Source organism: Saccopteryx leptura, chromosome 13 (assembly GCF_036850995.1).
Source record: "Saccopteryx leptura isolate mSacLep1 chromosome 13, mSacLep1_pri_phased_curated, whole genome shotgun sequence".
Taxonomy (NCBI): domain Eukaryota; kingdom Metazoa; phylum Chordata; class Mammalia; order Chiroptera; family Emballonuridae; genus Saccopteryx; species Saccopteryx leptura.
Genome location: NC_089515.1, coordinates 13,336,649 through 13,349,593, shown reverse-complemented (window position 1 = coordinate 13,349,593; position 12,945 = coordinate 13,336,649). Strand labels below are relative to the sequence as shown.

Sequence of the window (12,945 nt, the reverse complement as noted above, 5' to 3'; positions counted from 1 at the left end):
GGAGTCCAGACTAGGCACAAGGAAAAGAAGCAAATATCTGGGGCTGAAATGTTGGCACCACTTTTTTTCAATGTACTAATCATTCCTCATTTTAAATAGTGAACATACAGGCTTTGAATAAAGTTTTAAATGCTGCCGATAACAACTGTTGGTTCCTTAGCAGTTGACGGGATTTTGATGATTTAGAAGACTTAGTCCTGGAAGGCATATGTTCCTTTTACCTCTATTCATGCATTTTTTACAATCTTACAGACTCTTGCATGTGCCCCGACCAGGATCCACCCAGCAACCTCTGTCTGTGGCCGATGCTCTGCCCATCTGGGGACATGCTCAGAACTGAGCTATTTTTAGCACCTGAGGCAGAGGCTCCACAGAGCCATCCTCAGCACCTGGGGATGATGTGCTCCAACCAATCGAGCCATGGCTATGGGAGGGGAAGAGAGAAATAGAGAAGGGTGTGAACTGATGGATCAGATGGTTGCTTCTCCTGTGTATCCTGACCGGGAATCAAACCCAGGACAACCACATGCCAGGCCTACGCTCTACCGCTGAGCCCATTGGCCAAGGTCTTCATTAACTTTTCTTAAACATTTTTACTGCTATTTGCTTCCAACTAAGACTAAAGCATGAGTTAAAGAGGGAAAACTGAGCATAGCCATTATCATAATAGCACTTCTTACTTAAGTAACACCTCACACCTGCAAGTTTTCAAAATGCTTTTGAGTCCATTTCATTAGACCTGTGGGACGGAGGTCAGGGAGAAGTTCTTTGCAGGCACCATACATTGAAAGTCTTTCTGGCAGTATAACCCACGCCGTGGAGAGAAAACAGTTTTCATTTTTAGTGACCTAGATATGGATGTGTGTATTAGATGTTTCTAAATTTCAAGTGCCATTTGTTCAAAATAGACCCAGATATTGTTGGAGTTAATGTGTTTTTAAACCTATTTTAAAACAGATCATTTTTAACTCTCTCCAGCAACTGCTTCGAGAACGACAGCAGATGGCCAGCCGTCCCTTTGCTTCTGTTGACGTAGCACTGGAAGTAGGCGCCGGGCAAGCCGACTCTCTGCGCGGGCCATCAGAGGTAGGAACCGTGGGGCTGAAAGGGGCCCGCTGCGGTTTGCTTATTCATATTGCGTTTCTGATCTGCATCTGCTTGTGAAGCCAAACGGAGTCTGATTATCTCGAGTTGACAAGATTCAGCTTCATATATTATGCCATTTTCAAGGCGCACAGAGTTTTAATAGTATGACATGAGCTGTAACAAAAGCCACTGGAGAATCTATTAGCCTAGGCAAGAGTGACAGACTGCCCACCTGGCAGCCTTTCCCTGACAGATAGGGACTGATTTAATTTAAGCTATAGGTCTGATGGAAGAAATGAAGCACCTATATTGAGTTCTTGGAATGCCCAGTGCCCCTTAATTAACAAAAATATCTATATTAACAAAGCTACAATAAAAGGTGGGTGGAGATGAGTTACATTTTAATTACATAGTTTCCTTTTTGAATGTGGAATATTTTTATTTGTAGTAATGATGGTATTAGTATATTCTTCTGTTGCAAATGCAGAAATAGAAGACTGTGAAACAGACAGCATTGTGTGCACAGAAATGTGGTGTTAGAATCCTGAAGTCATGCATGAAATCGTTTCTGTAAATAATAATCCCCAAAGAGGAAAAATCCACAGATTGTAATGAGTGACTAATCAAAGCATTTCAAGGCATAGTAATTTACTTGTATGTTTGTTTTTTTATTTATGTTTTATATGTCATACGATGTTTTAAGTAGGAAGATTAAGAAATACTGTAGAGTAGAATTCATTCCCTTTTTTAAGACGACCCTCATGTGACTAATTTCATACAGCTATTTTGATTTTTTGCTTTTCTGCAGGGAAAGCAAGGACTATAAAAATGGGCTTCTTCAAAAATTTAGGTGCAACTATAATTGGTTCTGTATAGCATGTTAGGTTATTCTGGGAGGAAAAAACTGAACCTGACCTCATGGGCACTGTAGAAAGGCCCACCTTTAGAGGACATTTCCCTATAAATTTTTTTTTTAGCTCTTGCGTTCTTGAGTTCGCGAGTTGCCAAGGAAGCTTAGAACATTAGGAAGTTGATGTGTACGTCTCCCATGACTGGGGGAAATTAGAAGACAGGCAGAAAGATTGAATGAAAGTGATAGGAAGGGCTTTAATTTCATTTTGCCCCCCTTCTCAAGTAACTTTAATAAGAATCCTTTAACCAAGCCTGGACTATTTTTTTTATACTTTTATTAATTTTAATGGGGTGACATCAATAAATCAGGGTAGAAAACATGTTCAGGTTATCTTGTCATTCAATTATGTTGCATACCCATCACCCAAAGTCAGATTGTCCTCTGTCACCTTCTATCTAGTTTTCTTTGTGCCCCTCCCCCTCCCCTTTCTCTGTCCCTCCCTCTCCTCCCCAACCCCTCACCCCTGTAACCACCACACTCTTGTCCATGTCTCTTAGTCTCGTTTTTATGTCCCACCTATGTATGGAATCATACAGTTCTTAGTTTTTTCTGATTTACTGTTTCACTCCGTATAATGTTATCAAGATCTAACCATTTTGTTGTAAATGATCCGATGTCATCATTCCTTATGGCTGAGTAGTATTCCATAGTGTAAATGTGCCACATCTTCTTTATCCAGTCATCTATTGAAGGGCTTTTTGGTTGTTTCCATGTCTTGGCCACTGTGAACAATGCTGCAATGAACATGGGGCTACATGTGTCTTTATGTATCAATTATAATACTTGACTTCAAACTATATTATAGAGCCACAACAATCAAAACAGCATGGTATTGGCAGAAAAACAGACACTCAGACCAATGGAACAGAATAGAAAGTCCAGAAATAAAACCACATATATATGGTCAGATAATTTTCGATAAAGGGGCAAACAACACACAATGGAGAAAAGAAAGCCTCTTCAACAAATGGTGCTGGGAAAACTGGAAAGCCACATGCAAAAGAAAGCCTGGACTATTTTAATACAACTTATTTTTTTCTCCCTCATCAGTTTAAAACATTCTCGAATACAGCTAAATCTCAAGTAGTGAGAGAAAAATGAAGGGAAACAATAGCCTACAGAGGCTGAGGAGTATTCGGAGTCATCACAGAACTAGAAAACTCAGAAACTTGAGTTACAAATGTGGCTCACATACCTATATATACATCATCATGGTTGGTCAGTGACTGCTTCATAGTATTCAGGAATGAATTTTAGGTGTGTATGTGCTTGTAATCATTGCATCTATTGTTTTATTTTTTCCCCCAAATTTTATTCCCTTCTTTATCATTGTGATGATTTTAACCTTACAGTTTATTTTGCAGAGTTGTCAATTCTCTACCTCTCCTTTATTTTAGTTTACATTTGCCTTGTAACTCAATTTATTCATTTCCATCTTGTTTTCCTTTTGTTTTACAACTAGTCTTTGTGGAAAAGTCTGTTAGCTTTTTATTCTCCCAGTCACTCTGTGAGTCTGTCCTTTGATTGTAATCTGTCTGCATGAACAGTAATTGCTCTCTCACCAAGGCTTATGTTGCCACTCCCCTGTGTGTACCTGAGTCTTTTTTGTTGTTAACCAGCCTTGCTTCCTTTAGGTTCTTTTACACAGCTTCTTCTGGATAAATTGATTTTCTTCTACTAAGTTGTGTATTTCATTGTCTGTTTCTGGGTTTCTTATTGTCACTCTTTACATCTCGAGATTCATAGGTGAAGCTTATTTTGTCCTGTCAATGGGTGAAGCTTGGTAGTACACCTTCCTGCCCAGCCCGTCTCAAACAGAGTTCATGCTCTGAGCATGCGCTCCACTCCCAGTATCGCTCCGCCCTGTGTTAAGTGTTTGGGATTATGGATACAGATACTGTCGTTAACTTTTTCTCTTTATTAGGGCCTGTTTAAATTACAGTGTACTCTCTTTGTTCTCCTTGATGTTTTATATCTAGTGTTTTTTGCACATGGATTTCTTTCATTTTTCACTAAAGTAAATTCTTTGTGAGATTTTTTATCAAAGAAAAATTTTATGTGGTATAGTCTTAGATACCTTAAATGCCCACCCATATATTTATTTTGCCCTCATATGTAAATTATAACTTAATTATATAGAAATTTCAGTTTCAAATTTCTCTTCTTTGAAATTTTAAATGTACTCCATTGTCTCAAGTCTGACGTTGGTTTGATTCTTTGTACTTTGTAAATGATCTTCCTTTTGGGGGGCAACTTTCAGAATAGTCTCTTATTTTTCAATGTTCTTAAATTTCTCTCTGATATGAATATATTCTCCTATTTGGCATTCTGTGCACCCTTTAAATCTAACAGAACTGTGCTTTGTATAATTCTTGCTAACTTTTGGTTACTATTTTTTTTAAAATATATCTTCCTCTGCTCTCTCTTCTTCTGGGATTCTTACTAAATACTCTTACTTCTTTAATAATCTATATCAGTGGTCCCCAACCCCTGGGCCATGGAGCGGTACCAGTCCGTGAAACATTTGGTACCGGTACGCAGAGAAAGAATAAATAACTTATATTATTTCCATTTTATTTATATTTAAGTCTGAACGATGTTTTATTTTTTAAAAATGACCAGATTCCCTCTGTTACATCCGTCTAAGACTCACACTTTTTTTTTTAATTTTTTATTCATTTTTAGAAAGGAGAGAGAGAGGGAGAGAGAGAGAGGAGAGAGAGAGAGAGAGAGAGAGAGAGAGAGAGAAGGGGGGAGGAGCAGGAAGCATCAACTCCCATATGTGCCTTGACCAGGCAAGCCCAGGGTTTCGAACCGGCAACCTCAGCATTTCCAGGTTGACGCTTTATCCACTGCGCCACCACAGGTCAGGCTAAGACTCACTCTTGATGCTTGTCTTGGTCACGTGATACATTTATCCATCCCACCCTAAAGGCCGGTCCGTGAAAAATATTTTCTGACATTAAACCGGTCCGTGGCCCAAAAAAGGTTGGGGACCACTGCTCTATATGTCTTACCTTTTCTCTCATTATTTCTGAGTGTCTGTCTCTTCCTGATGTCTCTGGGAATGTTCCTGAACCTGGCATTCCCTCATGCTGATTTTTTCCCTTCGAGCGCCCCCTTTTTGCTCTTTAACCCATTCATTGACTTTGCATCGACAGTGATATATTGATATTTCGCTCATTAGATTCCACATATAAGTGAGATCGTATGATATTTGTCTTTCTCTGCCTGGCTTACTTCACATAGCATAACAACAAAGTGAACTGAGGAATGGAATAGAGGCAGAGGCGGGGTCACAGGGAGCAGAGGGACAGCTGTCAGAGGGAAGGGGGTGGGGGATAGAATCAGAGAAGGTGAAGGGGTTAGTGAAACTATATAAACATAACACACAGATACAGATAACAGGACAGCAAATCCCAGAGAGAAGAGGGGAGGGAGCCAGGGGTAGAGGGGACAAAGGGGGATAATGGCCTGACCAGGTGGTGGCACAGTGGATAGAGCATCGGACTGGGATGTGGAGGACCCAGGTTCGAGACCTCAAGGTCACCAGCTTGAGCGTGGGCTTGTCTGGTTTGAGCAAAACTCACCAGCTTGGACCCAAGATCTCTGGCTTTGAGCAAGGGGTTACTCCATTTGCTGAAGGCCCACGATCACGGTCAAGGCACATATGAGAGAGCAGTGGATGAACAACTAGGATGTCACAACGAAAAAATGATGATTGATGCTTCTCATCTCTCTCCATTCCTGTCTGTCTGTCTGTCCCTGTCTATCCCTCTCTCTGACTCTCTCTCTATCTCTGTAGAAAACGAAAAAAAAAAAAAGAAAAAGGGGGATAATGGGGGACACGGGGGTGGGGGTGAGGGAGTTATATTGAGTGGGACACTTGAATCCATGTTAACACAATAAATTAAAGTTAATAAAAAATTATATATTTTGTTGTTAATACCTGCAGTTGGTTTTTCTTTATAACCGCTAGTGGATTTTCCAATATCCTCCCTTATCTTTCTCCAACCAGATGTTATAGTTCACTTGCGCATTATCCCATTTCTTCTGTTACATTTCACTTCCTTTGGGATAGGTGGTTTCATTTTTCTATGTCTCTCACAGTCTTTGCCATTGTCAGAGGTCCCTTTATTTTTCCGTATATACGTATTTAATTTAGTTTCTAATACCCTGCGGGCACTTCATGCCCAGCCTGCCATCCTCATAGACAGCAGCTCCAGCCCCACTTTTCTGTATTTTATAATGAAAAGCCTATCTCAGAGAGAAATCATATGCTATGGGAAATTGGCTCAACAAATATTTACCAAGCTTGCTATGTGTAAAGCATAAATGTATATATGTATAAAGACATTGTCTCTATCTTCCAGAATCTTATAGACTAATAGGGGATGTAACAGGTAAAAATACCTCTAATAAAAAAAATATGTGATTGATTTTAAAAGGACAATAAACACAAAGAAGAGGGGGAAAAAAGAATTTAAAATTCAGGATGTTGCTGAATGTTTTGTGAAAACTTCTAGTTGATCTTGGCCTTTGAAGACAGATAAAAAGCCAGCAGTTAGAGGTCACAGGGAAGCATGCCACATCGAGAAAACAGTAAAAGCCAAAGACAGAAACAGGAAAGAGTGTTGAGTATGTGAAACAGGGAAAAGGCAGGTTGAGCAGAAGGAGGGAGGGATGTGGGAACCCAGGTAGAAGATGTAGGAGTTTAGAAGGGAAGTCAATTTTAATGATATGCCAAGGATCACAGGGATGATTTTTGAGCACAGGGTGTTTACGTTTGATTTTTAGAAAGATTATCCTGGCAGCATTTGGTAACGTCAGTTGTATTGAGAATAATTGAGATAGAGAAACAATTGGGAACTGAGAGTGGCTGCCAAAATGTAAAGGAGCAAACATATTGAAAACTGCGAAGAGATAGAATTTACAGAACTATGTAACTGACTGAACATGCAGATAGAGTCTTAGGCAAAGAGGAGGAGGGGGGTCAGCACGTTGGGACTTCTTTGCATATACTCAAAGTAACGGGAGTCGGAAGAGAAAGAGAATCAAAGACAGATTCTAGGAAAATATTTACAATGAAAATGTTAGAGGAATATTGAAGGAAAGAAAGATTCAAATGACAAGCAAATTGAAAAGTTTAAGACCACTGAAATTAAGGAAGAAAAGGCGTGCCGCAAAGGATAGCGCGGCAAAGATGGAGCCATTTCCTAAGCAGTCAGTGAGGATGAGCGCTCGGGACTGGAGGTGAAATTTGGTGAGTGTGCAGCCACTGGTGACTTCTGAGAAAGTAGTTTGTCTTGGCTGGCAGGAATTAGGCAATAGAGCTCGGTTAAAGATGAAGAAGTATATGCAACAAGGGTGGACCACTTTTTTGAAAATTGATATTGTTGAAAGGAAGGAAGGAAATGAGAAGTTAGCTTAAGAAATTGGCAGATTCAAGAGGAAGTGTCTTTGGGACAAGAGATATTGAAGGGGGACAATGTACATGAAGGGAGAGGGGACATGAATGCAGAGAGAGGATCAAGGAAACAAGTACAAGGATTAGTTTTGGGAAGACAGGAAAAGATGAGAAAATGATGGGTAGATTTAAAAGTGTTTAGCGCATTTCCAGGTGATGGGAGTTCACCTGTGACGATTTCATCACTTTGTATGATAATATTTGAAAGTCACCTGCAGAGGGTGAGTTGAAGGTATAAGAGCGAGATTTAAGAATAATAGAGGAAATGCAAAACACTCATTTGGAAGGCTGTGATAACTGCTTAAGGCAGAAGACTGGGAATTATCCAAGATGTCTCTTACTCTATCCTCCATTTTCTATAAGCCCTATCAGTTCTACAACTTAAATATATTTGAACTCTACCAGTTCACCTCTAATTCCTCCTCCTCTATTTCAAACCTTCTGGATCTTTGTTTCCCCGATCTAATTAAATTATCCTCCTTACTGGTCTTCCTAATGCTATCTGCCTCCACCCCTCTTCCAGGCGATTTTCCACATCGCTACCAAAGTGATCTTTGTGGGGTGCAAATCCGCTCATATCACCCTGCTCAAAAGACTTGCCAGGGCTTTGTCGTCTCTTGTAGTAAAAACTGAAACTCTAGGGACCCAGTCCCTTTCTTCCTATCCAGTCATTTCTCCCCAGTAACCTAATCCCCAGCCAAAGTCCCTCCCCTTGGTCTGTTTCCACTGTTCCCTGTCCTGGAAGACATTCCTATCTGGTAGAGTTCAACTGTTTCTCCTAGTCTACACAACATCAACACAACAACAAAAAAATTAAAAAAGGAAAAAGAAAAGAATGAATATATGCATAAAGGGAGAAATAAAAGAAAAACATAATTTTGAAAGTGTGAATATCTTAATAAAATATTATTAGCAAAAAATTTATGAGGGTATGTTTCCAGGCAAGGAGAAGTCATATGGGAAATTTCTATACATTCATTTTATTCTGCTATGAGCCTAAAACTGCTCTAAAAAAAATAAAGCTTTTTGCCTGACCAGGCAGTGGCACAGTAGATAGAGCATTTGACTGGGTCATGGAGGACCCAGGTTCAAAACCCTGAGGTCGCCAGCTTGAGTGCGGGCTCATCTGGTTTGAGCAAGGCTCACCAACTTGAGCACGGGGTCGCTGGTTTGAGCGCGGGGTCACTAGCTCTGCTGTAGCCCCCCAGTCAAGGAACATATGAGAAAGCAGTCAGTGAACAACTAAGGTGCCGCATCCAAGAATTGATGCTTCTCATCTCTCTCCTTTTCTGTCTGTCTGTCCCTATCTGGTCCTCTCTCTGTCTCTGTCACCAAAATAAATAAATAGTTATTTTTAAAAGTACGTAGGTATAATAATACTTATAGTATGTACTCGTGTGTGAGTGTGTACATACATATACAATATACTGGTGGAATAATATTTTATAATGTGGTTACCAAAAATTTTGCTGTTTACTAAAAATTACTCTTTTCTAAACAATGTTGCTCTTTGTTTTTTTTTTTAATTAAGTCTGAGCCATTATGTGTGTATTTTAGTGTGGTAAAGTAAAACAAAGTTGCAAAATTAAGTGATTAGAACACCGATGTACCTTATTCAGAAAAATCAATAAGTAAGGCAAAACCAGGGAGTCTTAACTGCTTTATAACTCAAATCTCTAATAAGATCTTAAACATTGAATTTCTCCTTCATTCCTAATTAAATGGCTATTCACCAGAGTAGAGATTGTGCTCCTGTATTAATTTCTGTATTCTCAATGCTTGACGTACTAGAGGTATACAGTAAGTTAGATTAGTATTTAAGTAATGAATTAACTAATTAATTCATCTCAGCTCTCTATCCCCTGAGCTATCCATGTTGTCAGTTATAGACCTTTGCCTTCCCATCAACCTTCTCCCTTCTCACTTCCAACCTCAGCAATTTAGAAGAGTTTCTCAGATTGGAATCCTAGATTCTCTCACTAACGATTCTCTTCTGGTATTCACCTCGCCGATATCTGACCCCAAGTAAACCCCACTATGTGCCTTTCTCACTTCTGATTCTAGCTTGAAGGTCATCACAATGTAAGGTCATTATCCTTACTATGTGCCAAGTTCTGTCTGATTTTTATTGGTGCTAAGCAATCCTTTGTCACCTGAAGATAATGCTTTTGTTTTTACAATGTCTTGAAGATGGCAAAAGCCTTAAATAACAGATTTTTCTTCATGAAAAATTTCATATCAACTACCTGTATGATATTTAGTCTTCTGTAGCTCTGTATGATTAATGAATGATCCAGAGCCTTTCTTCGAGAACCAAAAATTAAGAGGCTTACCATAAATGTGAACAAAATGATAGGGTTTGAATGTGAACAAATGTCTCTGGCATAAAAAGAACTATGACCCTTGATTAAAATAAAAATATGTTAAGATGAGGTAAAATTTTAAATTAAATATCCTAAATTTTGACCTAGTTGCTGTTTTATTTTCTAAGCAAAGGAAGTGAACATATGAAAATGCTTAGAGTTTACCATTATTGGTTTCTTAGATTCTACATTTAGAATATCTAGCACAATACTTGCAATAGCTGAGATTTCACTTTATAAAATTTCTATCTGATTTAGCAGTATTTTATAGAATTCTTACAGTTATTTCATTGAGGATATAAACCTGGTCATATTATCTGCTAATGCATGTAATAGAAAGAAGTAGGAAATACAAGTTAAATTACCCACTGATTTTGTATGAAATGTAAGCCAAAAATATATTAAACAGAAACATAAGTTTAGTGTAATATAACAACTGTCACGGGAACGACAGTCTGATAAAATATTTAAACAAAATCATAAAATAATTACTGTACACTGCCACCACACATGAAATGCTCCAAGACAAACTAAAGATTAGAAAAAGAGCCAAAAATATACTGCTCACAAAAGTCAGGGGTTATTTTATTGCTTCATATTCATTTTGAAATATCCCCTAATTTTTGTGAGCAGTATATTATAACTACTGATTAACCAGTATTAAGGAAAAAGAGAAAATGAATGATGGACTGCATTAGGCACTTCAGATAACACCAAGGTGTTTATAATACAGCCAGTGCTCTATCTACTATGGAGCATGGATGGCGTTCATTACCTCACCCCGTTAACTACCCCCTTCTCCTGCTGCGGCTTCCTTCTCGCTCACACTAGTGCTTTACTCCACCTTCTCTCATGCATTCTACTAACTAACTGATGCATATGATGGTAAACCTGAGGCAACATACAATCCCAGAGGACTTCTGATTCATCAGAGAAAGTTTAGTTTGTGGAGAATTAGTTGTAAAGACATTTGATTATAGTTAGATTCACATCTGGTCACTTTCCAGCATAATCTTTCATTCACCGAAACAGCTCCAGCCAGTCCGGCAAGGCATTGAATGAAGGCGAAGAGTATGCATATGTAAATGCATACATAAGTGCATGTGCACAGGTTTTATCCAATACTGAAAGAAAATGTGGCTGACATTATTGATATATTTTTGTGTTCTTGAATTATCGAGGCCATAGTTGTCCTACATTAGCTATGAATTTTTAGAAAATGCTAGCTTTTCCCTCTGATTAGAAAATTAAAACATTCTAGTTATAAAAACTTTAGGAAATAGAGAGAGGTAGATGATAGAAATAAAAACCTTACCCATATGTCATCCATCTTAACAAATGTGGACATAAGTGTAGTGTATACACCCCAGTCTAGATGTAGAGGGTGCTCATCCCAGCAGAAGTCCCATCATGCACCTCTGCAGTCAGCCCCATCCCTCTGCCCTGAACCCCTAGCAACCACTTATCTGATTGATGTTTTTATAGTATTGCCCTTTCCAGAAAGCCATATAGCCTTTGATGCCTGCTTCTCTCACTTGGCATAAGTCTTTCAGGATCCACCCATATAATTATGATTATCAGTAGTTTGTTGTGTTGCTGAGTAACATTCCATTGAACGGATGCACTGCTATTTATGCACTCACCAGGGGATGGGAATTTGAATTATTTCCAGTCTGGAGTGATTGTCCATCAAACTGCATACAGGTCTTCTATGGAAATACATCTCTATTTTTCTTGGGTAAATAACCTGTCATTGAGATTGCTGGGCCATATGGTTTAACTTGAACAGTTTTCCAAAACAGTTGTATATCATTTTGTATTCCCATCAGAATTGTATGCAAGTGGTACTTGCTTTGCAACTTCACCAACACTAGGTATTGTACTGTATTTTTTTTGTATTTTGTTTTATCATTCTAACGTGTGGTGGACATCGTTGTTGTATTTGGTTTTGAGGAGGCTCAAGTTTCTCTTCTGTGTAGATGGAACTTGCCTACCCATTTATAAGTTTGCATATTTTCAAATCTTAACTTTTTCATAAGCATATATGCATAGACATTAACTGAGGAATTTTGCAGAGTAAAAGGCAGGGAGTCAGGGACGTCTTATACAGTATACGCCTATAAAATAAGCATCCGGAAGTGTAGCTGTGGAAAAAATATCTGCATAAAGTAGTTGTATTTTTCCAGCTCCTTATGAGGCCCTCTTTAGTTTAATGACTCCATTAAATAACAAATGAAATATTCATGGCAAAGATTAATTTTTAACTTGTAATAATAAACAAATTTAAGCGTACAGAGAAACAGAGAAATGAATGAGTCATACCACCCAGCCTTAACAATTGGTGACTCATAGCTAATCTTGTTTCATCTCTATCCTCTCTTCCTCACAAGCTCTCCAGTGATTATTCTGAAGCAAATTCCAGCCATCAAAGATTACATTTTAATTGAATTGCAGAGTTCTTGATTTATCACTTTAGTATTGAAAATAACTTTATAAATGTTTAAATTTTAAACACTAATTTCTAGGATTTATCTCTAAGTTTTATTGGTCTTTTTTGGTTTGACCTATTAATATGTCAACTGTGAAGTATTGTACTAGGTATATTCTCCCAGGCATGTATTCCATAAGCAATAGGAAATCATCACACCTGAATGGGAATAAAAGCTCATTAGGTGAGATTGTTTTACTTTATTAGCATATTATGTATATAGTTGCTTTAGTAGCATTGTATAGACATTAAATGATAAGAACTGCAGGTTTTGCTTAATGGAAGGTGCTACTTAACAATATAGGTCATTTGATCTATTTTTTTTATTTACCATATTGTATTTTTTAAATTGCACATTGACCATAATCCTAGGAGGACTTTCTTAATTCTTATTATAATACTGATCTAATTTTTCTTGCTGGGAAGCTCAACTGTAGTGCATAACCAGCTTTAATTAAAAATTTTTTAAAAGAGAGAGAGAGAAAGAAAAAGAAACTTCACATCATTAGAAACCCTGATTTTTTGCCACTCTAATGCAAAAGACCGTGAACAAAATGGGATTAGTCAGATGTGAGAAATGGATACGCCACCATGGTAGGGGCTGCCTACGACAAACTACAATAATTGG

General features: G+C 38.2%; 1 protein-coding gene across 2 annotated transcripts in view; it reads left to right on the top strand.

Annotated features, from left to right (window-relative positions):
- ATRNL1 (attractin like 1) overlaps window positions 1–12,945 on the top strand; it is a 548,672-nt gene that overhangs the window by 342,857 nt on the left and 192,870 nt on the right. For both annotated transcript variants that reach the window (XM_066355686.1, XM_066355687.1), the window contains exon 27: window positions 979–1,086. In XM_066355686.1, coding sequence (XP_066211783.1) covers window positions 979–1,086 — 108 coding nt within the window. The remainder of the gene's footprint in view (window positions 1–978; window positions 1,087–12,945) is intronic.